Here is a 26,276-nt window from a genome sequence, read left to right on the forward strand (position 1 = left end):
GAGAGAGAGAGAGATTTCGAATTAAAATTAGTTACTTTTGCATTTGCCCACCATTCTTGGTGCGCCTCACTTCCTCCGAAGCGCTCTGGAAGAAGAAAAAAGAGAGAGAAATTCCAGTCCCGTGGAACACACATTGAGATCTCGTAAATACATCACAATTGATTACACATAATGATGGTAAAATATTCAATTATTTCACTGGTGAACACGAAACGCTGTGACGAGCTGAATTAATTGGTGAATATTAAATTATGTCCGTCTTAGCAGACGTATAAATAATATATTGGCAGATATTCATATTTATCGTGCAGGAGGTCAAGTGACTTTGAGAGAAAGAAGAGGGAAAAAAGTCTCACTCGGAAGTTTAAATCATTTTACAGCCATAGCAAATCGCAAAGTCACTGAACTCAACGTGTATTTATTTTTTTTTCAACTCCATTGACAGTTTGACGACCTTCACTTACATATTTTTATTTGGATGAAGTAATTTTATATTCATCCGAAGTGCTTATAAAAGCGCATGCCAGTCGTGGTCAGTGAGAAGAATATCAAATTCATGGAAGGCGTGGCTTGTGAATAGGCGGAGCTTAAGTTTGTATATAAAATTACTCTCTTAAATACTTTTTAATTAAATTCTGGCCTGACAATATGAGAAGGTTAATAACTTTCCAAGAGTTTTTTTTTTGCACTTCCTATAATAAAATTAATTAACACACTATACACATTAACATATGCCGTCTATCATTTCGGCAACTCATTCGTATGTCATTGTCTGAAAATGCCTTATATAGACACAAGTTCTACAACGAAACTCTTTAGTGTTTAGAGACTGTTATCTAAGGCAAGTAGTAAAAATTCAGTGATAAGAAATGGAGGAATCCACAGGAAAATTGTGTAGGATCAAAGACTACTTCTCCGGACGCAGTGTGTTGCTGACGGGCGGCACGGGCTTCATCGGCATGGCGCTGATTGAGGGATTGCTGAGCGCCAGCCCGGATCTGGGGCGCGTCTTTGTGCTGGTGCGCGAGAAGCGAGGCATGTCGCCGGAGGAGCGCGTGGCGCGGCTGCTGAGCAGCGAGATCTTCGCGCACCTGTCCGCCGAGGCGCTGGCCAAGGTGGTGCCGGTGGTCGGCGAGCTGACGGCCGAGAACCTGGGCCTGAGCGCCGCCGTCCTGGCGCAGATCCGCGACAGCGTGAGTGTCGTGATCCACAACGCGGGTCTCATCAAGTTCAATCGCACTCTGGCCGAGGCTGTGCAGATGAACGTGCTGAGCACTCTTCGCTGCATTGATCTAGCCAAGAGCCTCCACCATCTCTCTGCCTTCATCTACTCATCCACTGTACTAGCAAATTCTAACGTTGCGGGTCGTGTGCGCGAGGAAGTGTACAAAACTAATCGAAGTCCTCGTGAAATGATTCAATTGGCACTCGAGACGCCGTCCAGCTTGAATAGAATTCCTGAATTTAAGGAAGCCTTTATTGAGGGTCACATTTCGTCGTATACATTCACAAAGCAATTGGCGGAAAACCTTATCCTTGAGGAAATGGCGGGACTTCCAGTAGGCATCATAAGACCTTCTTTGGTTCATGGATTCTACGAACATCGCATTCCTGGCTGGTTTGGTAGTTCTCAAAGCGGTCACTGCAATTGCATGAGAGGACATGTCAAAGGGATAGCTCGAACCTGTGTGGGCTATCCAGATACTCAATTCACAAGTGTTCCTTGCGACTACGTGGTCAAGGCTGCGCTGTGTCTGGTGGTCTTTCTAAGTTCACAGTCTGCTCCACAAAACAAGCCAACAATTGTCCATTTAACTAGCACAAGGAATGCCAATCCACTTACCAATCAGCAATTCTGTGACATTCTCAACGAGGAATCATGGAAGAGTCCTTGTGACTCCTATGCCTTGTTGCCTAGACTTAAGCTCCGCAACGGATGGCGAATGGAAGTCTTCTTCCTCTGGCTCACGCTTTTCCACGTGATTATGTATATTCCAGAGAGGGTATTCAAGTTGTCGCCGAAATGGATGAGGTAAGTTTACATATTGAATAAACCACGCCCATTCCTAATCTCCGCCTACTTTTTTTTTTCTTCCCAGAGGTTTCAGAATGCTGTCGCTGCAGTACAATTCAATGAAGTTCTTCAAAGAGCACGGCATACGTGAGTCGGATTATTGCTTAGACAACTCAAAGGATTTGCTGAGACAAATGCATCCTGATGACATTGAAAAGTACTCCTTCGACATTGACAGAGTGAACTGGAGGAAATGCCTGGCTCAGTGTCTCTTCTGGGCCAGGAAGTCGTATTACAGGGATTCCGGGTCAGTGACATGGATGCATCGGGTTGTTCAGTACTTGTAAGTACAGTTCCTAGCACATCCTGATGACACTTCTAAGCATTTCGACTCTCTATTGCAGATTCTTGGGAATGGAATGTTTAGGCTATCTGACTGTGTTCAAGATAGTGAAATTCCTCATCATGTTCTTCACTGGGAGCTTAGTTTTAAGTACAACTGTGGGTCTCTTTGCTGCGCTATTTGCTTACTGGCTATAGCAGTGTGTGAATCGATCCAGGATACTGGATCAACATGTTTATTTGCACATGGATATTGTCATTAAAATTGCTCCTACAATTTTTTTTTATCACTCCTCTCGTGGACATAAAAGCTCCTCTTCAGGACACGAAAAGGACACGAGGGTTGGGATTTTGTGTGACTAATTAAATGTACACTGATATTAATTGAGTTTTTATCTCACACTGCTTCAACAACTGTCCAATATTTCGCTGCCGGCCTGCTTAAACCCATTATCGCGCGCCTTCGGACCTCACCTCCGCCAAATCCCGCCACAAATAATGACAAGCCATAAATGTTGTAGGACAAATTGCAATTTTGACGAATTTATTGCTCCAAAATTGAGAATTGAAGCGCTCCTCATTTAATTGGATGCGATTTCGCGTGGACTATTTTTTTTTTTTTGCTCATTGTGTCTCCTCTGGTTCATGGTTTATATCCTCACACTCTCTAGTTTGTGTCCTGTGTGGACGCGTGGGCCAGAGAGAGAAAAAAAAATTGCTCACTCTGTATCCAGTTGGACTGTAATGAATGAAAATTCAGTTGAAAATTGAGGGACGATTGGGCATTTTTCAGAACTCACTCACCCACTGACTCATTCCCACACATTTTGCTGTTTAACACATGAAAACTGTTAATTTCATTACAAGCGAATGAATAAATTATGCTCCTCTTCCATTGTGCATCGCATTTTATTATCCATTTAATATACCTTTTCGGACAGTCGCATAATAACATTGTTATTTGGGGATGTTTTGCATTTGATCACCCGCCAAAAAGTTCATTGTGACGAATTGCAATTAGAGGAGGTTGAAGTGACAATTTATGCGAAAGCGCACCCATCGCGGCAAGTCTTCATCGCATATTCATGGTCGATGAAGAAGAAAATGCCTCTCAATTTTTCCAATTAAACTACCATCCTCTGGTGTGCTTTCTTGTGCCATTTAACATTTAACTCCAAATGCCTATATACAATTCAGATGAGAGACCTCAGAAGGACACACGCAGGCATCAGTTGTAAATTATATGATATCTACGACTTGTTCATTTTACACTCACTGACAGATTTACTGTCCTTCGTCGCATCACTGTCGATGACTCATTTGAATAATAAATGCTGCAACCAGAGATCGCCCTGAAAAGTTCAAATCTCCAGCAAAGGGTGAGGCAGAGAACAATGTGAGAATTGCAGGTGGCAATTTGAGACAGAAATAAGACACTTAGTGATTGCACTAAGTGCTGCAGAAGCTCCGCCCACTCCCAAGTCCCGCCCAGTTTGCAATTAGCTTTGCATGGATTTCACGTACTCACTGTTTATTCATTCCCACACGCTGAAATCACTTGAAATTCGTGCCAAACCGACAAAATCCACGGCAACAATTAATGCCGTGGAGAGATGAGTATTGATAGGTGTATTCAAATGCACAACTGTTTATCATTTTCTTGTAATGAGAATGCAATGGAATGTGGCTCAACGTGATGGTGTTTCAGCTGGATTTTGAGAAGCCCGATGATTTTAATATTTCCCCTCGCAGAGGCACAGGAATGACGCTGGAAATTTCAAATAGCGTTCAATAGACAATGTGAGATGCTCCGACGTGGAAGATTCTTATCGATGAACACAGAGTGACTAGAGCATTCTCCAATCTTGCAAACAACTCCCAGGAACATATGAGGTTTTGGCAGAGTGAGAGAAGAAATGTCTGTGCGAATGATGCTTGCGAATATGCTTACAGCATGTGTAGAAAGGATAATTGGATGAGTCAAGTCGAGTGCAAATGAAAGAGATTTATATGTGCACACAATTAATTTCCTTAAAAAAAAACCTCCCGATCATCATGACCAATGATAAGAGCCGAATTTCCGACTGACAATCCTTCAGAGAAGAACGAGAGTGAATTGACGAATATTTGACTGTTTGTGGTGAAACCTTAAAAATTCATCAACAGCCATTTCTCAATTTCCTGAAATATCTATCAGTTGTATGGAAAATAAAATGGAAAATATAAACGTCATCATCAACATTGGGCGGAAAATTCCACCCTCAAATGAGAACCTCAATGTTGGGTGCTGAAAAACAGTCGTTGGAGAGCCAAGAGAGAGACGAAACATGGAATCAGTTTGAGGTAAAAATTGATACAAAAACACTACCAAGGAGAGGCGAATGCATCGCTACAGAGTACACCACGTGAAAAATGAAATTGCTCATAAACATCTGCTTTTCAAGGCTCTAAGCAAATTATAACACTTTCTTTGAATATGTTTAAGTTATAGAATTTCTACATCATACATTGTACATCACTTGCGCGAATACTTTTCCCTTTGGACGGATCACTTGTGCAATAAAACCACGTGAAAGGAAGATTGAGGGAAGGAGTGGAAAAATAGACGAGAAGTCTCATTTTCAGTGGATCCAATGGGGCTGAAGCGATGGCAGGCTAAAGGACGGGAGGATGTGGTGAAAAAAAATTGATAATAAAACTGCAGTGAAAATTGGAGTTGAAACAAACTGAAAGTCGGATCACAGAATTGGTCACCAAACCAACCACAATCGAATATTGTGGCTTTCCCCGCATCAAAAAAAAGAAGATAATAAAAAAAAACTCACGGCAGTCATTTTACAGTCATCAACATCACGAAATTTCTGTCATTAAATTGAATTCATAAATATTTTTGTCTGTCAATTTGGCGGGAAAGAAGTGAGTGGAGCACAAAGTCTGTCTTCAGGCGCTATTGGAACGCATTCCTTCCAGTGGAATGATGAAAGCCATGGAGATTATTCCATATAAATTCAAATATTCAACTGACTTCGGAAATTACGCTATGTTACATTTTTCGTTGAACTGTCGAAAAAAATAAATGGACGAGATAATCAAGAGTGGTATGAGAGAATGTGTAAATTATTAAACACTTCCTCATCATCATCATTCACACGAAAATTGTTGACAACCACAAAATAACAAAACAATGATTCATTCTAAAATATTCACCACTTTTTCATATTTTCTATTTATTTATTCACAACAAAATAAATTTTGGCTGCAGTATCGAGACAAAAAAATCACGCGGGAAAAGCCATATACATTTTTTTTCTGCATCAACACACACACACACACACACACACACAACGCACGATGGTTGGGGGGCTCTTTGGCGCTCACAGGGCCCCCACCCAGGTTCTCTCTCTCTCTCACTCAGTAGGTTAAAACACCCATTATGATATAGTTAAAAATTCGCATTCCAAAATGTAACACGGAGAACACGGGCGGACGGGGACGTGGTGATAGTGAATAACTCAAAAATTCAAACTGAAAAATTTAATAAATGCGGTTATCTTCTGACTTTTATTTCATTCGACAGAGCGGAGATTGAAATTGTGGTTGCTGACTGTATAATATTGAAAAACATATTGCATATATATATGGGAAAAAAAGGCAGAAATATAATGGGAAAAATGGACCATTTTCATCTTTCATGTACAGAAAATATTTTAGTTTCTCACTGTCATTTACAGAAGAATGAAAATGCACTTTATACTCAACTGACTCAAGTGAAGGATGAGAGATTATCTCAAAATCTGTCTATTTGCACGTGAAATCTTCAAATAAACCTCATTTCTTAAGCACACCTGATAAGAATTCACTGTTCCCAAATACATTTTTCAGCAATTAGCGATTTTGTGGATGATTTTCTGATACATCTCAATGCCCTTCAGATAGCCTTCGGCGAAGATGAACTCATCGTGGGCGTGAATAAGAAGCGGAGTGTTGGAAATTGGTGAGAATCCAAGTGCTGGAATTCCAACTTCCCTCAAGAATGGACTGTCTGTGGTTGCTGGACAAATGATCGGTTGCAGCTTGAGTTGCATCTCATCGGCCACAGCCTTGAAGGCCACCCAGAAGATGTTACTGTCATCCAATTTGGTCACTGGTGACTTCTTATCCTTCCTCGCGAACACCATCTCAATTCCACCACCAGCTTCTGCACACCAATCCTGAAGCTGCCGAAAGAATGCCTCGTGATCCAGATTGATGGCCAGGCGCATGTCGAAAGTGACACTGAGGAGCGGAGGAACGACATTCGCCTGAACTCCACCCTCCAACTTGGTCAGATTGATGACAGTCTCAGTGCCGGCAAAGAAGCTGGAATTCTTCTTCATCTTCGCACATTCTCTACTTCGCATCTCCATCACTTTGCCAATGATGTAGCTGATCTTCTCCCCAGCTGTGTCCTCCAATGGAGTTGCACCATGACCAGGCGTCCCTGAGCACTTGAAAGTCACTTGCCAAGGACTTTTATCGCCGTAGAAGAGAATAAAAGCCTCCGTTTCTGAGGTTAATCCCTCATCCAGGGCGAAACCGACATTCAAACATCGAAAATCTTCGGTGTGCACAAATTCTCTCATCCCCAGATAGCCTCCAAGTTCCTCATCAGGCACAAAGAGCACATGAATGGTTCTCTTGAGAGTTTTTCCAGTCCTCTTCAGAGCTCTCAAGGCTGCAAGATACTGCGTTCCCACACACTTCATGTCTTGCGTGCCTCTAGCGAAGATCCTACCTTCAGCATCCACGTGGGCAGAGAAGGGAGGATAAGTCCACTTGTCGGGGAACACAGGAACCACATCCATATGACTGTTGAGGAGGATCGTGGGCAGAGATGGTTCACTTCCCGCCAACGACAGCACAACTGCTGGATTGTTCTCATTCACAGGATAAAACACTCTGAATTGCATCCCCAGAGAGTCAGCCTGGCGCTTCAGAAAGTCAACGCACGGCTTGTAATCGGGATTGGGATGAACACTAGCGATCCGGAGGTATTCCCTGAAGATCTTGATCTCCTCATTATCTTCCCACTTGTTGGCCATTGTTTGAACTTCACTCAGATTCAGACTGCACAAGACTGAGTGGCTCCCCAAACGTGAGTGGGCTCTTAAAGGCCAGACAAATAAGTTCGTTATCTAATCTCTCGAGTGCCCAAAAGACAGGTTGTAAAACTTATTTTGCCGACTGAATCCACAAAAACCACAAATGCATAAGTGTCTACGCGGAGTCATGAGAAATTTCTCTCTTGATTGTAACCAAGAAACAATTCAACACAAGTGGAGTTAAAATAATATAATTGGTATTAAATGAGAGCTTTGAGACATTTTCTTCATGCTCGGCATTCACCAGGCGTCTCCACTTGGCCAATGAAGACGCCTGATAGACATAATTTTGTTCAATCTTCCGCTGTTCAGCATTAAAACCAATCAAATTCCCACAGTTTTCCCCCCAATCTTTCCACCTTGCTCAAATTGCCCATGATATGGTCCACTTCATGCCAAACTAGCTGGAGTTGGCTTATTAATAATTCCATCGCCCAAATCGAGTCATTCATAATTGAATTTTTCACCACATCACAAATAGATGTTTAATAAAAATTGCACGTCAAAATAATGCCGCCGAAGATGAGTGGGTGGCGAATGCAAATAGTAGCGAGAGTATAAATTGGTCAAATATTTATTTAATTAACACTTGTATTGGATGGCGTGCCTTCCACAACCCATGCAGATGCCCTTTAAGCCACACCGCAAATCATTTGGCGCTGCATTTGAGCGTCGGGTGGCAAAAGCGCAGCTTTTGGGTGTTTTAACATCTATAATCACGTCGATGACACTCGTATTAATTAAACCCATCGATTGGCATTATCACCTACTGTTTCTGGAAATGATAGGGATTAATGGAACAGAGTGAAGTGAGAATTATACTGTTACATTTCAAACTGTCCATCCGTCAATGTGTCTTCGCTAGTGTGCCTCTGCTGTTTTATCCAAATCATCCAAAAAATACAGTGAGCAGCAAAATCTGATTGCAAAATTTATTGACTTAAAATACTCTTCTTAAATACAAATTCAAAGAGGCTGCAAAACGAGATCAATAATATATCTTTTTCTTACAAAATTAACACACCTCTCAACAGACTTAAGTACATTCTCATGGAATTATTCGCGTTGGGATGATTACTACGAAAACAATGACGATCACAGTGCAAATAGACAGCATGTTCTTCGCTCTCACATGATTACCATGGCCTCCACATATCGGCAGAGGCATTTCCGTTCTGAGCTGAATTCTGATTGTGATCTAGATTGGGACTAGGCTGCTGCTCTCTAGCCTCCAATTTTATGGCTTTCGCGCTGACTTCGTATTTCGCGCCCTCGGACACATCGAAGGGATATGGCCTCTTCTTGTTCACATACTGTATCTCCGGCCTGGGCTCCAGCCTGGCCTTCTGCAGCTCCGTCGTCGACGAGACTTGCGGCTGCTGCAGATTCGAAGTGATGGCTGCCGCCGCTGAGGAACTGGGCATCAGCGGCGGTGAAGCTGTGGAGTTGTGATAGTCCGAGGAGTGATGCGAATCCTCGCCGCAGCTTGAAATCGACGACACCGGACTCAACGGCGGACTGTGACGCGCTTGCGGTGGTCTGACGCTACTGAAAGCACTGCTTCGAGTGTAGGCCGACGCTCCCAAGTCCAGGCCGTTGGGCGGAGGTGGCGCCGGCGTGCTGAAGGGACTCGTGCCCGGGAAGAAGGACAAATTGCTGCTGTTGGGCATTACGAGAGCCAACTCTCCAGTCGGCAGTCTGGAGGGGATCAGCTGAACGCCGCCCATCTGAATCCGCCCGTTGTTGTTCACATCTTGCGGCAGCGGCAGAATCGACGATCCCGCGGTGCTCGCGCCGTGGAGTGGCAGGCCAGGAAATGCGGACAAGCCAACGGAAGATGTCGCCGGGAAGCTGATCGACGGCGTCAATTGCTGGATGTTCGTGACACAGTTATTGAGATGATTGGCCAACCGCTGCTTCACCCCCGAATCAATACCATCCATTTGGCTCACGTAGCGCGTCACCTCTTCGGCGCAGTCCGTGAAGCCAGTCTTAAACTTGTGCACAACCGTCGGATCAGTGTTGACCGCCAACGCGAACTGCTGGCGTTGGATTGTCTGCAGATGCTTCACAGTCATTTCCAGAATGTCTGCCTTCTCTAGCTTCGTGTGACGAGCAGGCTGGAAAAGAATTGAAGATTAGAGTTTGGTTTTATGGGAATTTCCTAAGCGTAAATTGATAAAATGACTCAAGATGTACTCAATACCTCTAAGAAGTATTGAAAGCATATTCAAACTGTCTTAAATGCGTTTAACATTTCGATAGCCACAATACAAAATTCTATTAAATTTCTGTCTAGTCTTCAACCATAAAAACCACCCTTGAAAATTCGAAAAATCACGCTGACGCCCCGGAGATTAATTGCAAATCATGCTTGCACCTGTTAATGCATGAGACCTGTGTCAACAGTCCGCCAAAGACATCGTAACAACTATTATTCCGAAGAGTTGCCCTCGGGCGGTAATTTTGCACCTCGCGCTCATCTTCAGACAATCTCAGAGAGGAACATGAGAAAGTAAGAGTGAGGCGGGCGCCCGAAATAGTTATTAATTGAGAGTGACTGTCGGGAAATCTCTCTGGGTGGTCCTCTGGAAGTTGACCTGCAGCTAAATTGTGATCATTTTTCGCGACTTTGATGGTTTGTTGATTGGCATAAACGATTGCGCGCCGCATTGCTGGGAAATTGGCATGAAATCGGAAAAGAATGAAGGCATTTGGCTTTGCCACAGTTCATCTTCGGCACACAATTGTACACAAAATACAAAATGGGATTTCACGTGAATCTCTTTCTGAATCTTATCCACTTGTTCAGCGCGGCCTTTCTTCTGCCCTCAACCTTTTGTACACTGTCGGATCATTTCGACGCTTCGCTCTCTTCCCGTCCGCCTCTCATCGTTCTCCAATTCACCAAAAAAAAAATTCATTTTGATGTGGGCCACTGAATGGCTGCGGATGGGACTTGAGCATCTCCAGCAAATATTTGTCGGTTCCCACGCATCCTTGACCGAGGTGGGCTTCTTTCAACCATCGCTTCTCAACCATCATTAATTCTCTCCTTCTTTTGAGTGTCGAAGCAGTGAGAAAAAGAGTGAAGAAATCGGTATGCCAGAGCCTTTTGCAAAGTGCATCAACGGCAAGAAGAAAGAGAGACTCTCAAGTGAAATGTTAAATGCTTCTTCCACACACTCATTTCACCCTCCTCCAAATTATTGACTGTGTTTCTTCACCACGTCCATCGTTCGTGCAGAAAAAGACCTGAACGCAAAAACCTCCTCCTCCGCCACAGTGATTTATTCCCAGTCCATCTTTTACGATATTTTCATTGAGAAGCACACACACAAAATTCATTCAAGTCCGCAAACCATCTCAGCCCTCTATCTGATCTTATTTGCCGTCTCTCCTGACCAACTTCATTCTCAATTCCACGACCGCGACTCGCGCCTGAGTTTGGTGGTCTTATCCATTCGGAAGCGTGGGAACTGAAAATGATGAACCCGATGAGTCTCATTTTTGCCCTCCGTCAGTGCATGTATAAATCTTGATTTCTTGTAGTCTCTGAAGCAATTCTCTCGAGGGTTCGCGAAAGTGCCCAAACAGACGCACTAAGGAAAAATCTCCCAATATGCATCTTCACGACAAGTAAGCAAGAAAAAGTCAATTTTTGGAGTTGAATTAAAGTATTTTGCAGTACTGTTTCTGTGAGACTCAGAACAATGACATGTTTCTTCTATAACTGATAAACCCCTTTTTCATATTGTCGATCATCTCATGGTCCAAACATGGCAAAAACTGAATATCGTTGCATAAGAAATACAGCGAATACATCTCGTCATGATATTGATTCATTCGGTCGCAATGAAAACATGCAAATCGACACTTTATTTTTCCACCGTTTCTGGCTCCCAAGGAAAAATCAAGAGAGATTGTTTTGGAACCCGTGATTAAAGGGCGTACAAGGTAACTTTCACGAAGCAACTGACACTGATTGGCAAATATCGCCTCTTCTTCTTCTTGACACTGTGCTTCATTTTTTTTTCAGTCACTCAAATTGCGCACTCCGAAAATATAATCACCAACAAAAGTGCCTTGAAGATCTCTCAGAAATTGAGGATAATATCCTAACATTAGTGGTTTATGGACGAATTTTGTGGTTTTCTTTTGCAGCAAAGTGCAGCAAAGCAAAAAAAGAAAAATCAGTGGATGATAAAATGCACTCTCTGACCATTGATCGCGGCAAGATCAGCCATTTTCGGTGGTGCAACTTAAATCCCAAGTCAAAGCGCAGTGCTTCGAGATCAATGGACAAAGGTAAATAAACAAGAATGACGACAGAGTGGAGATGTAAGGGAAAAATTGAGGCTTCAGCATAAATTATTCCATTTGGGGATCCTTTTGTGTGTTCCTCACAATCACACTGTGCTCACGCGGACAATGCGGCCGCAATAAAATCCGAAGAAGCGCCCTTTCCAGTGCACCCAAATCAATGAGTTACGCGCTTTCGTCTGCATAATTGCGTCATGATTTATAAATATGCCAAAGAGATCCTCGCATGTCTTAACGAGGCATTGTGTTTGGCTCCGCCGCAGTCAATCTCTTGCCGATCGTACGAAACAAGAATAAGAATAATACAAAAAAAAAACAACAGCGACAATTTCGCGAAACTGCAAAATCTCCTAAGCGAAGCGCCCGTGAAAATCGAGGGTCGTGGCTGACGTCAGTGCGGACTTTGTGAAAGATATCGCGTGTTTGAGAATGTGTAATAGAGTGTCAGGGGGAAAGGATGGCGCACGATCGCGTCAAGATCGCCAATTAATTATTATTAATTGCAAATCGATTATGCAAATTGCGAGTCACCGCGAAACTAGAGACGCAGGAAATTCTCCAGCATGTGTGAGAAATTCACAAAAAATATTCTATAGATCAACACTCACGTCTTTCTTCATCGCCTCAAGAATCAGCGTCTTCAGCTCATTGAGACAGTTGTTGATCCTCGCCCGTCGCTTCTTCTCCATGATCGGCTTGTTGCTCTGCAAGCAGAGAAAAGACACATTTTGATAAGCACTTGGCATTGTGGAACACAGCCCAAGATTCACTCACTTTGCGCATCTCCGCCTTTGTCATGGGCGGCGTGGGAGTCACACCTGAGCCACCCTGGCGATTATCCCGACCATCATGGGCACTATTGCCACTCATCGTGCCACTCAGACCACTATTGCCACCGTTATTATTGCAGCTATCCAGATCGTCCTCACGGATTGGCATCATCTTTCCGGCAAAAAAAAATATTCCAAGTCCACTTTGCCGAATTTCACCGCACAACAAACACAACACTCTCGCGGAATTCTGCACGATCACCGAGTGATCCTCAAAAAATCCATCCGGATAATTTGTATGAAATTCCTTTCCCACAGTCGCACTCACAGCGCTCTGGCGCAAACTTATACCACTGATCTGACCGGAGACTCGAGAGAAACTGAAATCCTTTTGCCTGCCTCGCGTTCCCATGCACAGTGACTGATCTCTCTCGCATTTTTCAAGAGACCCACAATAAACATTCCTCGCCCCTTCTCGCTCGCTCGCCAACCACGCTCTCGCTGACTCCCTCAGTCGCATTGGCCGCCGCTGGGAAGATCGCAGAGCTGAGCAGGAGTGCCAACCTCTGCTTCAGAGTTGTGATAAACAGCACAACACTAAACCAAATAATTTCAAGAAAGACAAATAGCCAGACACAAGAGACACAGATGGATTACGCAGAAAGATTAGCACTAGAAAGCTCTAGACTTGGACCTGAAGCAAGATTTCTATATGATTTCAAGATGTCTGGCATCGGTGTCATTTGTATAGTCTTGACATCTTCAGGCCAAGCTGCTGACCAGTTGACAAGTGGTTTGGAGAGTAATTTTTGGTTGATCGCGAATTAAAAATGAACTGATTGAAGTTCCAAATAACATAAGAGGTCGGCTTTACGTAACCAACTCCTCCTGCCGCCCCAACTGGCATAGCACTGCTCCACTCCGCATTCATGACAAGACTGACTACCTCGCGCATTTCTCCGCGTCACCCTCAGTGCTGCCTCTACCGTCAAATAATGCTAACAGCGAGAATCGTATATCAGGAGGAAGAAGGCCGCCTAGACAGTGGCATTCCCGCCACAAACTCTCCAGGGATACCAATTGGGCAGGGATTGGTGTTTTGCCGGTTGGTGGTCTATGCAAATCACGAAGCACAGGTCTGTAAGTGCAACACCGGAATATCTAGCCTCTCTCTCTCTCTCTCTTAATGAGGGATGGATCGGCCAGAGATCATGCGTGCTTTTTTCGCACTCATTTTCCGCTCAACTCGAGGCAATTCTGCTAATTCCCACTCTCAAGACGTCCGCCTTGTCTCCCGAATAAACGTGCGGCGGCGGCGAATGTACAGAAAGCAAAGAGAGTACAAAGTGATCTCCACACAGAAGCATAAAAATGTACAGTGAGAAATTCCAACACAGGCACAACACCAGCCCGGGGACCGACACTCTGCGCTTCAGCCGTGCAGCCTCGACCTTCACATATATTCTCACCCAAAGCCTTCCCATCTGTGAGAAGTGACGTTGATCGACCGAGGAAATTACATGCAGAGCACCACGCGGCTGATTCCGATCTCATTCCCCCGATAAAAATTTTCCCACACGCCCAACAACAGCGAGGGGGAAATGGAGTGCGAGACGGGATCAGAGAGTGCTGAAATTCGAGGATTTCCGACTTTTGATAAGCGACACGATCATCAGCGCGCTTGCAAGTGCAAATTTTGGGCGGATCTGAATCACACTCTCTCGCTCGTGTAGTTGCAGAATTGTGAGTGTGAAGTGATGAATGGGCCAATTTAGTCGTTCTAAACTAAAGAATCACTTCCGTTCCCTTTTCCATGGCGCTCTCGGTGCTCATCCGTCTCAATTTAGTTGATAAGCCAGCCCTGAAAATCTCCAAAATCGTCAATGAATTGTTTTTTTATTTTCTTGCCATCAACTCTCGAGCGGGTTTTTGAAGATGCTTTCAGCTTCTTAAAATTACAATCCAACAAAAAAGCGCGACATGATTCATGGCGCATGACTTCCCCTCGAGACGTCAGCGCAAAGCCACATAATTTCATAACTTCCCCATCAACAGGAAGTACAATTTCACAATAAATTTCCCTCTTATTGAAGTCCTCTCACCCTCACTTTTTTTTTACCTGCCATCATTCCCACACGTATTATTCAAATGCAGCTCAGAGATCGACACCTGTGCAACTCTTTCCACTCAGGCTGGAGGATTCAGAGAGCAAAGAGAGGATCTCATGGAGGCGGACGACAGAAAAAAACGTCGGATATCCGAGGCATGAATTCCCATTGATCGTGAGTCAGAGTGTTGTCTGCCTCTTCCGTCCCGTGGAACTATTAAATGCATTTTTTGCGCCCCTGAAACTGTATCAAACAGGGAGATGGAGAGGTTTATCAATCGAGGATGGGAAATGACCTTTTTGTAATCTCCGCCCACACAAAAGCCCCACCCCTTTCGCGCTCTAGTCACAATAAGAATCTTTTGGGCGAGAATATGGCGCCTGTATTGTAAATTTTGTACAAATTTTCGCCTCACAAAGAACTTTAATGACAATACTGTGTTGATGTCAAACTCATATCTTTTCATTTAAGGCGCCCAATCATCCAAAGATTGTCTCCCCTCCTAACCCATAGAATGCATTTTTCTAACCAATATCGCCATTCAAATGCTGACCGTGAATAATTTTATATAAGATTTGGGAACTACCCTCGAAATAAATCGCTCCGAAACTTCTGAGCAATAAAATGTCGATATTCCATAAATTGTCGCAGCATTTCGATGTCACTGCCATAAATTGAGGGCAAGAGCAGAAGAAGAAAAGGGTCTCAAAAGCGGAAGAGTGATGGGAAGAATTGGAAACTGATGACTCTCGGGTGAATTCTCCTTTCAATATTCCTCCTTGTCACATCACACACAAAAGGATGCTTGAGTTCCCCTGGGATCCATCTCGTGTCTATTGACCTGGGCAAAAGGGATGCAAGCGCCTCTGATCTCCTCTCCGGTCGCACGATCTCGAGGGCCATGGGAAGAGTTGCACACACCAAAGTCCCACAGTTCTGGGGATGTTTACTCCTTATTTAATATTTCTCTCTCTCACTCGCCTTCCAACCATTGTGTTGACGATCTTTTAACAATTGTTGCCTTAATGCTAAGGCAGGAAAAATTTTACCATCCAGGAAGAAAAAAAACACACTCACACAAAATGCAAGAGAGAAATTGAAGAGATCGTGAGAATATTTCTCCATAAATCCAGCCATGGATCGAATTTCATATCTCTTTGGGTGAAACACGGATTTTCGACAATCATCGCAGACACTTTTCTACTGATGATGATCGCAGTCACCACACTTTTCGTCACAATTTGCATAAGACAGCGACTTTGCGTGTGTCACGCGGATATTTCCGGTGTCGTGCACAGTGATGATCGGCGCGATGATGACGCGCTGGCGCGATCATCAGCGTCACCAAGTGACATGTCCCATGGACTCCCACACGGCCCCACACATGGCCACTCATTTGCCGGGCGTCTCAATGAGCTGCGCAATTTCAACGTGAATTACTTCACATCGGAGGGACCTTCTCTCTCTCTGCCAACAAGAGCACGACAGACGCGTGGAACTGAGCACCGCACTCGACTTTCCCACGATCCTCACTTGATCACTCTCGCCTCTGTTTATTGTGATATCTCTTTTGGGTGTGTGATGCCACGAGGGGTTCATCACTTTGCATTTACAATCGTGCGCTGCTCTCATGGAGAGCCGAAGCAAAGCATAAGCTCAAAGATCTTTTTAAATCTTGATATTCGAGACACAATCAATGACAGAATATCTTGATTTCTTGATATTTAGCTAAGACACATTGATATATGAAAAAATGCTATTCATTAGAATATGAAATCTTGATCTTATTATTCTCTTATCTTAACATGAGAACCTTTACTTCAATTGTTTTCACCACAGCATTATTAGCTAAAAGTAAGATAAAGAACACGTGCAAAATATAACTTTCTTTCCTGATTATATTCTTATCTAATACATTTCTCACCAGTGGGACTAATTCGAGTTTTCCTTGTTGACATTATTGTTGTAGATGACAATCGCGAAAAGATAAGGAACACAATAAAAAGATGGAATTTCTGAAAAGCCGTCTTCAGTTGCATTTCATCTTGTCAGACAGAAAGACAGCAGTGCGTGAAAGTTGAAAATAATGTCCTTCGAAAATGCTGAAGCATACTTAAATAGTAACAAATTTATTAAAGATCTCACACAAAAACTCCTAGATCAATATTACGAATGGATTCAGTGGAGAAAGGACGGAAAGGACTCAATCCTGGACATTGGCAGCGGACCTGGAAATGCCTTTTACGAAACAATGTATTCCCGAATTCCGGAAAATTTCTCGAGAATTGTGCTTTCGGACATTTCCAAGCCAATGGTTGAGTTGCAAAAGAAAGTGTTTCAAGGAATTGATCGCGTTTCGTGTGAAGTTTTGGACATTGGATCGCCAATTGATGAAAATCTCTTGAGAAAACTCGGAACTTTCGATCACGTGACGTCGTTCTTCTGCTTAATGTGGGTCAAAGATCAGCAACAAGCCATGGATAACATCTATAAGTTGCTAAAGCCGGGAGGAGATTGCTTTCACGTAATTGTTGCTGATTGTCCTGTTATCGATACACTTCTATCAGTGTGTGAGAAACCTCGATGGAAGGATTTTTTCACAGGATGGGAGGATTTCTATGTCTTCCCGTACATACAACTCGATAAATCCAAATCAAAAGGATTACAGTTGATGAAGAATGCCGGATTCTTAGAGATTAAAGCAGAAATTGGATATTATCCTTTCAACTTCAGATCTGACAGAGAAAGAGAACTGTTTTTGAGATCAATGCCGAATAAATTCTCAAAGAATGTAACCGCGGAAGAAGAGGAGGAGATATTTCAAGAACGTCTTCAATTCTTTGACAAATTTAACCTCGGACAATATCGAGATAACATTGGAAAAAATGATAAACTCAACTCTTATTTGATTCTGTATGGAAAGAAAAGTAAATAAAAACATTTTCTGCATCTCAATTGCCCTTTTCAAATGTTTTTAAATTGCGACAAAACATTCAGAAGATACTTAAGAACACATATATGTATCTGAAAGATAAAGTTACAATAAATATTGTAAGTTGAATAGTGACAATGCTCAACGCTTCTTGTCTTGAACTTTCACTTTAAAAAAAAAAACTCTTATCTAAAACACTTTTCTTACGAAATAGAACGAAGTTTTTTTCATATGAAATCAATTGTACCATTCGTAGCAGTCGCTGATAGATAAGAAAATGGCAAAAATCCCATTAGTGCTGATAATCCAGTCGAGTTTTGTATTTCAGAAAGAAAAGAAGTTCGCGAAAGTTACAATGTCTTTCAAAAATGCCAATGAGTATTTCAAAGGCAACAATTTCATTGAGGATTTGACGCACCATCTTCTAGACAAATTCTGCGACTGGATTGAGTGGAGAAAAGACGGGAAAGACTCAATTTTGGACATTGGCAGCGGACCTGGAAATTCTTTCCATTCAACTATGTTTTGTCGACTCCCGTCTAACTTCTCGAGACTTGTGCTTTCGGACATTTCCAAGCCGATGGTTGAGTTGCAAAAGAAAGAGTTTGAAGGAGTGAATAAAGTGTCGTGTGAAGTTTTGGACATTGGATCGCCAATTGATGAAAATCTCTTACAAAAGCTTGGAACTTTCGATCATGTGACTTCATTCTACTGTTTAATGTGGGTTAAAGATCAGCAACAAGCCATGGATAACATCTATAAGTTGCTGAAGCCAGGAGGAAATTGTTTTTTGTTAATCGTGGCTGATTGTCCAATTTTTGATGCAGTGTTATCAGTTTGCGAAAAACCTCGCTGGAAGGACTACTTCAAAGGATGGCAGGATTTTTACGTTTACCCATACAAGAAGGTTGATGAAGCAAAAGCCAAGGGTTTAAGCTTCATGGAAAAGGCTGGATTTGTCGATATAAAAGCCGAAATTGTTTATTATCCTTGGAAATTTCGCTCTGATAAGGAGAAAGAATATTTCCTAAGAGCAATGCCGAATAAATTCTCAAAGAATGTAACCGCGGAAGAAGAGGAGGAAATATTTCAAGAACGTCTTCAATTCTTTGACAAATTTAACCTTGGACAATATCGAGATAATACTGGGAAAATTGATAAGCCAAACTCTTATTTGATTCTGTATGGGAAGAAAAGAGAATAAATGGATTTTTTCTCTCTTGAAAACAAAATAGATGGGAATATAGATTCAAGATAATAAAAGATATTTCAACTCATAATATTCTTACGTTATTGATTAAAGGATTAAACAGATGAGATCAGTTAAGTTAAATAGAAGGATGCTTGATACTTTTTATCTTATTGTTTTATTTGCTCTTACAAAAGCCTTCAGTGTCAATGTCTTTGAATAAAATGACCTATTTTATGCAATTATACAAAAACGCACGTCTTCTGATAAGCACTCTTCAGTCGCATATCGTCTTGAAAGGGGAAAACAAGTCGGTGAGAAAAGAATGGCTTTTGAAAATGCTGAGACATATTTAAAAGGCAGCAAGTGCATAATTAATCACACAGAAGATCTTCTTAATGAGTTTAACGACTGGATTCAGTGGAGAAAGGATGACAAGGACTCAATTTTGGACATTGGCAGCGGACCTGGAAATTCTTTCCATTCAACTATGTTTTGTCGACTTCCGGAAAACTTCTCGAGAATTGTGCTTTCGGACATTTCCAAGCCAATGGTTGAGTTGCAAAAGAAAGTGTTTCAAGGAATTGATCGCGTTTCTTGTGAAATTCTAGACATTGGATCGCCAATTGATGAAAATCTCTCGAAGAAACTCGGAACTTTCGACCATGTGACGTCGTTCTTCTGCTTGATGTATGTCAGAGATCAAGAAAGAGCCATGAAAAACATCTACAATTTACTGAAGCCAGGAGGTGATTGCTTTCATGTAATTGTGCTTGATTCTCCTATGCTAGACGCTGCTTTGTCTGTCTGTGAAAACCCCCGATGGAAGGACTATTTTTCAGGACTTCAGGATAACGATATGTTGCCGTACATAAAACTTGACAAGTTTTCAGCAAAATTCAAAGCTCTTAAGTTGATGAAAAGTGAAGGATTTATCAATTTAAAGGCAAAAATCAGGTGCAAATCTATTGACTTTGAATCTGATAGTGAGAAGGAGAACTTATTGCGATCAATGCCGTGTAAATTCTGTGAAGAAATCACTCCGGAAGAAGAGGAGGAGATATTTCAAGAACGTCTTCAGTTCTTGGATCAATTCGTACTCGGACAGTATCGCGATAACACAGGAAGAATTGAGAAACCAAACACTTATTTAATTCTGTATGGGATGAAAAGCAAATAAAAGTGGACAAAATGTGCAACCTTAATCTTTACAACTGCCCAAAATTGGCCCATTTGTCTCCATCCAATAAAAATGCTAAGGCGCTGTGAGGATTCTCTTGTGTGAATTCTATAGAATTCCCAGCCGATCGGCGACATGAGAAATTGCCCCGAAATGATTTCCCACACGGAAAGGACGATCTCTGGCTTTCTCAAACATCTCTTTGTGCTCCTCCTTCGCGTCTTTGTTTCTTGCGTGGGTAAATATCCATTAATTTCTCAAATTTTGGACGCACATTTGACACCAAAATGCAAATTATGATGTTGTTGCCCGTTTTGGGAATTGGACTCTTTCGGCCCCATGATTGAGGAAATTGAGAGTGCGAGATCCGGAAATCTCTATAGTTAATTATTTTTTGGGTGAAGAAATGGAAAAATAACATGGTCAGTGGCTTCCTGAGGGTGCCGATGATCACATTCCCTCTGCTGGAATTTCTCATGAGCGCCCCTCCGGCATTTGAGTTCAATACACTTTGGCAGTCTCATTATATTCACACACACGTGAAATTAGGGTGCAAAGTATCTGTGGGAAAATGTACTTTTTCACAAAATGCCAGAACATTTGGCCAGAGAACTGTGACACACTCGCTTCCCCTTCTTTTGCATTGAAAATAGCCCTCATTGCGATTGTGTACACCGAGAATTCACCGATAAAATTGCCCCATACCAAAGGCGTATTGAGAGAGGGTTCTGCTGAAGAAAAGACGACCGGAAGACAACACCTGGTCGAATATAAGGTCGTGTGAGTGCCACGGAATCAATTTCGGGGTGAGATTTGGCTCGCAATTATCCTCATAGGATCATGAAGCGACGCCTTGGACTCATTTCGATGTGGGCAGCAGAGTGGTCAGAAAACCACCATATCGCTGGTCATCTTTATGCACACACATTCCCACACTTTGCGGAAGAGCCCACCTGTTGCCCCTTCCCAGAGCGTCTTCATCCACGTCCGGTGTTTCTTCTGTCTCACCAAGGAGCATCTCAAGTTTATTCTCCTTCGCTGCCATTCATCATTTTTGATGATTTTTGGTCAAGCGACTTCCACTCCCAAATCCCAATTCTCACCAAAAAATTGCCTCTGACTCGACGTCAGTCGCATGAAGAAAGTGCGACTCTTCTGATTTTCACCCCAAAGGAAGAGCCATCGACCGAGACGACGAAATCACGAAACCCTCTCCCTAATTTAACTTCTTCACAGCCCCGTGTGCAGCTGTCTTCAATCACAATTCCCTCCTTGGTTTCACTATTCAAATGCTGTAAACGTAGGGAGACTTGTCTTGAGGTGCAATGAAAAACCGTTACGAGGATTTGCACTGTTTTGAGCAGGTCATGCTTTGGCGAATAAATTCGTTAAACACAAACTCATTAGCGGCAAAGAAATGCGTCTTGAGGCACCTTGAGAAGCCAACACCCATGAGAAGACATCCTCTTCTCAAGTCTCTGCGACCTGCTTATGTGCACGAGATTAGAGGACAACAAAAGACTTCCTCTTCAGCCCTGAAAGGCTGCGATCACAAAGGCAGGTAGGAATTTGTGACATTCAACAACACTGTCTTGTGGTGTTGCGTTACAGTTGGTAAACCAATTACTTAGAAGACGTCTCAAGTCTATCAAGTGTCTTGTTTACTTTCTTCAGATTCACAGCTCTTTTTTTGCTCTCTTCTCTCCTCTTTTTGGCGACCTGTCCTCAAATTCGCTCCCAATAAATCATTCAGACCTTTTCTTAGGTGAACTTTTTCTTTTGAGAAATTGTGGCAAATTAAATGACAATCAGCAGGACAACAGAGCGGCTTCAAGTGGATTAGACACAATGTGTCCTTTGGCGGACAGGCTCTTCCGGTTGTGGAGTCGATTAAAAACGTATTAAAGGCAGTGGAACAATTTCTGGGTGATTTATTTCATCGTGAACAACCACAAGAGGAGGCAAAGATGCACGTTTACTCCTCCTTCTTCCCATACAGAATTAAATAAGAATTGTCTCGATCCTTACCAAGTGCATAGAGATCTAGTAAATTTTGCAGACGTTCCTGGAACATTTCCTCCTCTTCTTCCGCAGTGACATTCCTTGAGAAATTATCCGGCATCGATCTTAACAGATTCTCCATTGAAATATCAGAAATATAAAATACTGCGAAATTGAAGATCTTCTAAAATGAGATCTTATTCGGCTTGATAGTTGTTATTTTTTGAAACATCATTTTGAAAATGCCATAATCATAATCATAAGATGAAAGCAGACTGACGACTGACCAAACTCACAAGAAGCCTTTTTTTAACTTTTATTTCTAGCTTTTCTTATCACATTCTCTTGTATTTTCTTGATAATGCTGATATTGACCCAATACAAGCTCAAAAAAGATTAATTGCATTTAAGATTGTGCGTCTAGCGATACGATTAAAGCCAATTTTACATGAATTCTGATAAGAATTCTTATCAGTGTATCACGAAAGGAGCAAAAATGTAAAGTCAACATGTGAATGTGTCGTCATTAATCTCTGCGAGTACATAAAATGTGTTGAACATTTCCACAAAACCTCCACCAAATGATCACGTCAAAAGGCCTACCAGTGTGAGCTTGGCTGGAGTTTTCATGGTCAATTTGCAGGATTTCCTCCCAGTGCTGAAGATCTCCCGCCAGTTTCTGGCCAAAGTCAATTGAACCATCGAGACCAGAGCAAATCATAAATTTCTGCTGCCAAGTGCGAAGAATTCTCCACGCGTCTCTTCCTCGAACACATTATTCTCTCTGGTCATTCCTTTACGATGGCCAATTACTGGGGGTCTTTTTTGCCCTGTCGAAGGTCTCACTTTTTTTCACAATGTCTTTTTTCACAACATTTTATTTCCTTTTATTGGTCACTGGACAAAAAGACGCACGCATTCCCAAATATTCTAGTTTATTTCGGGTGTGTTTCTCAAAGCTCTCAATATTGCTCAGCATTGTAGAAAAAACAAATAATTATATTTCGGGCAAGGGAGAGAAAAAAAAAGTACATAAATATCGAGGTGACCTTTTTACAGAGGTCAGTCGGTTGTAAAATAATCCCCGTGATTTTTCTGTAATGGGACTTCTTCAAGGTATCTTCGAAGGAACCTTTGATTGATGTAAGAAATTTATTTGGCCAGAATGCGTCAGAAGTTATTGTGATATTTCCCAATTTTTTTTTACAATCATCAAAACAAGGTGAAAAAATATTGTGCCTTGGAATAAGAAATTAATTGGTGAGATTAAAGGTAAATGAGAAATTACAGAGACTTCGCGCCGAATCGCGGCAAAACACAGAATAATTGGGTCTCCTGCCAAGTCTTGGCCAGAGTCAATTAAGACATCCAACCCGAGAATGTGTCATAAAACTTTGTTAGACACTGTGACCGACACGTTCTGCGAAGGAATGATTTTCTGGTCATTCTTTTACAACTCCTCACGCAGAGTCCCTTTGGCCATGCACTGAAGGTCTCTTCAGCCTCGACAAACGTCAAAAAATCTCCTTAAAGAAGTGAATTCTCAGCCACAAATAACCACATTGTCTAAATGTAATTCAATTTCGCGCGAATAAAGTAAGATTCCTCTGTGTGCGCTATTTCAAAGGGTGCGCAAATACAGTCAAACGTCACCTTCGATCCTTTCGCAGAAGCTTCGGCAATTTTGCAAAGAGTTTTTAATATAAATAACCCCACAATTTGGCTGCGTGTTGTAAAATTAAACCTTTCGTTGAAGGCTTTCCCGAGAACGTCTTTCACTCTTTTGCACTGAAATTGTGTAATGTCCTTCGACTTTTGCCAATTTGCCTGCCAAATATTTAACCATCTCCCGAGAAAGGGTCAGGCAATCCTTTCAAATGGCCCAAAATTCGCAATCCTTTAGCCTCGGTTTCTGCAAATTTATGCTACTTGAGGTCGTAAAGTAAAAGGGATAGAGGTCGCCTGGACAATGCTTGAGGAGGCAAACATTGTAAAAGTTGCCGAAATTTTGCAAAAATGCCAGCAATTTATTGCGTGCCTCTAATAAACCCTTCCTTAACTCACTTCGAGACGCGTGGAAAGTCGCCTTGAAGTGATCCCAAAAAGTACCGTACATGACAGGAAAGTAACTGTTCACAAATGTCGAGGAAAAAAGTGAGTCTGCAGTGAAAAAGCCCATCTTCAATCTGTCTTGTAAATCCTCCATTCAAAAGATGTCTCACAGAGGCGCAACCCTTCCCTTGCATAACTGTTCACATACACTGAAACTCCACACGCTGAAAAAAACACCCCATTTCTACCAACCCTTCTGCCACTATTGCGCCGCTTTTGAGCAACCTAACGGCACATGAGCGATCATTGTATCTTGCGCGCATCTGAAGAAAAGGATTTCGAGGCGAACTCGCTTCGGAGGAACATCAGGTGCGCAGTGACGGAAAGGGACAATTTCCTCTTGTTTTATGGCACTTTTTGCCTCAATTCCTAATTTTTATTTAACACCCAGGCAAGTATTCACTCTTCCTAATTCTCTTCCTCTTCCTTTATCGACCCATTCCTCGTGATTCGAACCCTTATGCCTGTCTTTTCAGTTCTCTTTTCTATAAATAAATTTAACTGTAAATAGAAAAAGGGTTGTTTTTCTGTCGTCTTTTTCTCCCGAGATTTTTTCTCCGTGAAGAACTGGGTAAAAAATAACCCTAAAATTAAATCAATCTACTCGTGAATGAAACATATGGAGAAGGTAAAGTCTAACGTGCTGAAGATTGAGAAAATCATAAGAAATATGACAGAGATTTGGAAATTTGTGAGAGAAAAAAATTCTAAAAAATCATGATTTTCATGAGTCAAATTTCTTATAATTAACGCAACTCGCTAAATCATCATTTGCAATACTTTAACAAAAAGCAGCACCAAAAATTTCCACCACTTCTATCTTATCAAACGCGCGCGTAGCAAAATATTTCGTGTTTATATGTATGTTAATCATTAAGAGGCGTTTCGCGCCCTATGCTTGGTTGGCGCGCTAGAATTCATGGTGTTTTACAATACACCTTAAAATACTTATTTTATAAATTGTGCTCTGAACAAACACACACTTTACTTTGTGTACGAGTGAAGAGAAAAGATGACGAGACACAATTGCAATCAGGCAAAAATAAGTGCATAATTGGAACCTCTGATAGCAGAGCCACTCTCCTAACAGTTCACTTTCGTTTTCCAAGCAGAGAAGAAGTGTGTGTGGAATTTAGAATGTCGTTTGAGAACGCAGAAGCATATTTGGAAGGGAATCAATATTCCAAAGTTGTGACTAAAACTCTTATCAATGAGTTCTACGATTGGTTTGGGTGGAAAAAGGATGGCAAGGACTCAATCCTGGACATCGGCAGCGGGCCTGGAAATGCCTTTTACGAAACTTTGTATTCCCGACTTCCGGAAAACTTCTCAAGAATTGTGCTTTCGGACATTTCCAAGCCAATGGTTGAGTTGCAAAAGAAAGTGTTTCAAGGAATTGATCGCGTTTCCAGTGAAATTTTGGACATTGGATCGCCAATTGATGAAAATCTTTCGAAGAAACTCGGAACTTTCGATCATGTGACGTCGTTCTTCTGCTTGATGTTCGTGAAGGATCAACAACTGGCCATGGATAACATATACAAACTACTCAAGCCGGGAGGAGATTGCTTTCATGTGATCGCGATTAATTCTCCTATTTTCGACACCGCCATAGCAGTCTATGAGAAACCGCGATGGAAGGATTATTGTACAGGTTGGCAGGACTTCTTCGTCTTGCCTTACAGGAAGCTTAACGAAGCCCAAGTCAAAGAGAAGGCATTCAATTTCATGAAACAAGCCGGATTCTCCAATTTGAAAGCCGAAATCAGATACGACAGTTTCGTCTTCAGCTCTGACGAGGCAAAAGAGAAAAATTTAAGAGTTATGCCGACGAACTTCTCAAGGAAAGTCACTCCAGAGGAGGAAGAAGAATTTTTCCAGGATCGTTTGCAATACTTCGATCAATTCGCGCTAGGAAATTATCGTGACAACACTGGAAAAATCGATCAACCTAACAGTTTATTAATTTTGTACGGAAAGAAACCTGAATAAAGTACTCTTGAAAATAACGCGATCAACGGCAAATGAGTCCTAAAATAGCATATAAACACATATTTTTATGATACACTTTACTTTTACTAAACTACTGTCATTCTAATTGATAGAAATAATACAAAAAATAAACACGTGCAACATAAACGTTCTTCTATCTTACTGTGTTTTC

The 26,276-nt window shown here is 42.0% G+C and overlaps 7 protein-coding genes across 8 annotated transcripts; 5 read left to right on the plus strand and 2 right to left on the minus strand.

Annotated features, from left to right (window-relative positions):
- Positions 1-869: 869 nt before the first annotated feature.
- LOC132265803 (putative fatty acyl-CoA reductase CG8303) lies at positions 870-2,554 on the plus strand. The gene is made up of 3 exons (XM_059766580.1): positions 870-2,032; positions 2,100-2,357; positions 2,419-2,554. The coding sequence occupies exons 1-3, from the start codon at positions 870-872 to the stop codon at positions 2,552-2,554; spliced, it is 1,557 nt and encodes a 518-aa protein (XP_059622563.1).
- A 3,206-nt stretch (positions 2,555-5,760) lies between these two features.
- On the minus strand, positions 5,761-7,437 carry LOC132265805 (aminoacylase-1-like). The gene has a single exon (XM_059766582.1). The coding sequence runs from the start codon at positions 7,435-7,437 to the stop codon at positions 6,235-6,237; it is 1,203 nt and encodes a 400-aa protein (XP_059622565.1). The 3' UTR covers positions 5,761-6,234.
- Positions 7,438-8,421: 984 nt separating this feature from the next.
- LOC132265963 (protein deadpan) lies at positions 8,422-15,798 on the minus strand. Of its 2 annotated transcripts, XM_059766765.1 has the most exons (4): positions 15,776-15,798; positions 12,595-13,187; positions 12,429-12,524; positions 8,422-9,617 (listed from the first exon to the last, which is right to left on the minus strand). In XM_059766765.1, exons 2-4 carry the CDS (start codon positions 13,108-13,110, stop codon positions 8,634-8,636), a joined length of 1,596 nt encoding a protein of 531 aa, XP_059622748.1. In that variant the 5' UTR covers positions 13,111-13,187; positions 15,776-15,798; the 3' UTR covers positions 8,422-8,633. The 2 variants fall into 2 exon arrangements, with proteins under 2 accessions (XP_059622748.1, XP_059622749.1); XM_059766766.1 differs by lacking the exon at positions 15,776-15,798 and having other exon boundaries at positions 12,595-13,216.
- Positions 15,799-16,733: 935 nt separating this feature from the next.
- On the plus strand, positions 16,734-17,713 carry LOC132266075 (juvenile hormone acid O-methyltransferase-like). Its single transcript, XM_059766910.1, has one exon. The coding sequence runs from the start codon at positions 16,785-16,787 to the stop codon at positions 17,631-17,633; it is 849 nt and encodes a 282-aa protein (XP_059622893.1). The 5' UTR covers positions 16,734-16,784; the 3' UTR covers positions 17,634-17,713.
- Positions 17,714-17,985: 272 nt separating this feature from the next.
- Positions 17,986-18,834, plus strand: LOC132265809 (juvenile hormone acid O-methyltransferase-like). The gene has a single exon (XM_059766586.1). The coding sequence runs from the start codon at positions 17,986-17,988 to the stop codon at positions 18,832-18,834; it is 849 nt and encodes a 282-aa protein (XP_059622569.1).
- Positions 18,646-20,003, plus strand: LOC132265983 (juvenile hormone acid O-methyltransferase-like). Its single transcript, XM_059766789.1, has one exon. The coding sequence runs from the start codon at positions 19,145-19,147 to the stop codon at positions 19,997-19,999; it is 855 nt and encodes a 284-aa protein (XP_059622772.1). The 5' UTR covers positions 18,646-19,144; the 3' UTR covers positions 20,000-20,003.
- Positions 20,004-24,991: 4,988 nt separating this feature from the next.
- On the plus strand, positions 24,992-26,251 carry LOC132256575 (juvenile hormone acid O-methyltransferase-like). Its single transcript, XM_059753070.1, has one exon. It carries the CDS (start codon positions 25,007-25,009, stop codon positions 26,102-26,104), a length of 1,098 nt encoding a protein of 365 aa, XP_059609053.1. The 5' UTR covers positions 24,992-25,006; the 3' UTR covers positions 26,105-26,251.
- The last annotated feature ends 25 nt before the right edge of the window (positions 26,252-26,276 follow it).

The sequence above is a fragment of the Phlebotomus argentipes genome, unplaced genomic scaffold (assembly GCF_947086385.1).
Source record: "Phlebotomus argentipes unplaced genomic scaffold, Phlebotomus argentipes genome assembly contig_5, whole genome shotgun sequence".
NCBI lineage: Eukaryota > Metazoa > Arthropoda > Insecta > Diptera > Psychodidae > Phlebotomus > Phlebotomus argentipes.

What these genes read in the sequence shown, in the direction of transcription:
- LOC132265803 (XM_059766580.1), top strand. Translation starts at nt 870, where the DNA reads ATGGAGGAATCCACAGGAAAATTGTGTAGGATCAAAGACTACTTCTCC. An exon ending in TTGTCGCCGAAATGGATGAG is followed by an intron (nt 2,033 to 2,099) that starts GTAAGTTTACAT and finishes TTTTCTTCCCAG; the next exon opens with AGGTTTCAGAATGCTGTCGC. An exon ending in CATCGGGTTGTTCAGTACTT is followed by an intron (nt 2,358 to 2,418) that starts GTAAGTACAGTT and finishes TCTCTATTGCAG; the next exon opens with ATTCTTGGGAATGGAATGTT.
- LOC132265805 (XM_059766582.1), bottom strand. Translation starts at nt 7,437, where the DNA reads ATGGCCAACAAGTGGGAAGATAATGAGGAGATCAAGATCTTCAGGGAA.
- LOC132265963 (XM_059766765.1), bottom strand. Translation starts at nt 13,110, where the DNA reads ATGCGACTGAGGGAGTCAGCGAGAGCGTGGTTGGCGAGCGAGCGAGAA. An exon ending in CAAAGGCGGAGATGCGCAAA is followed by an intron (nt 12,525 to 12,594) that starts GTGAGTGAATCT and finishes CTCTGCTTGCAG; the next exon opens with AGCAACAAGCCGATCATGGA. An exon ending in TTGAGGCGATGAAGAAAGAC is followed by an intron (nt 9,618 to 12,428) that starts GTGAGTGTTGAT and finishes ATTCTTTTCCAG; the next exon opens with CCTGCTCGTCACACGAAGCT.
- LOC132266075 (XM_059766910.1), top strand. Translation starts at nt 16,785, where the DNA reads ATGTCCTTCGAAAATGCTGAAGCATACTTAAATAGTAACAAATTTATT.
- LOC132265809 (XM_059766586.1), top strand. Translation starts at nt 17,986, where the DNA reads ATGTCTTTCAAAAATGCCAATGAGTATTTCAAAGGCAACAATTTCATT.
- LOC132265983 (XM_059766789.1), top strand. Translation starts at nt 19,145, where the DNA reads ATGGCTTTTGAAAATGCTGAGACATATTTAAAAGGCAGCAAGTGCATA.
- LOC132256575 (XM_059753070.1), top strand. Translation starts at nt 25,007, where the DNA reads ATGCTTGGTTGGCGCGCTAGAATTCATGGTGTTTTACAATACACCTTA.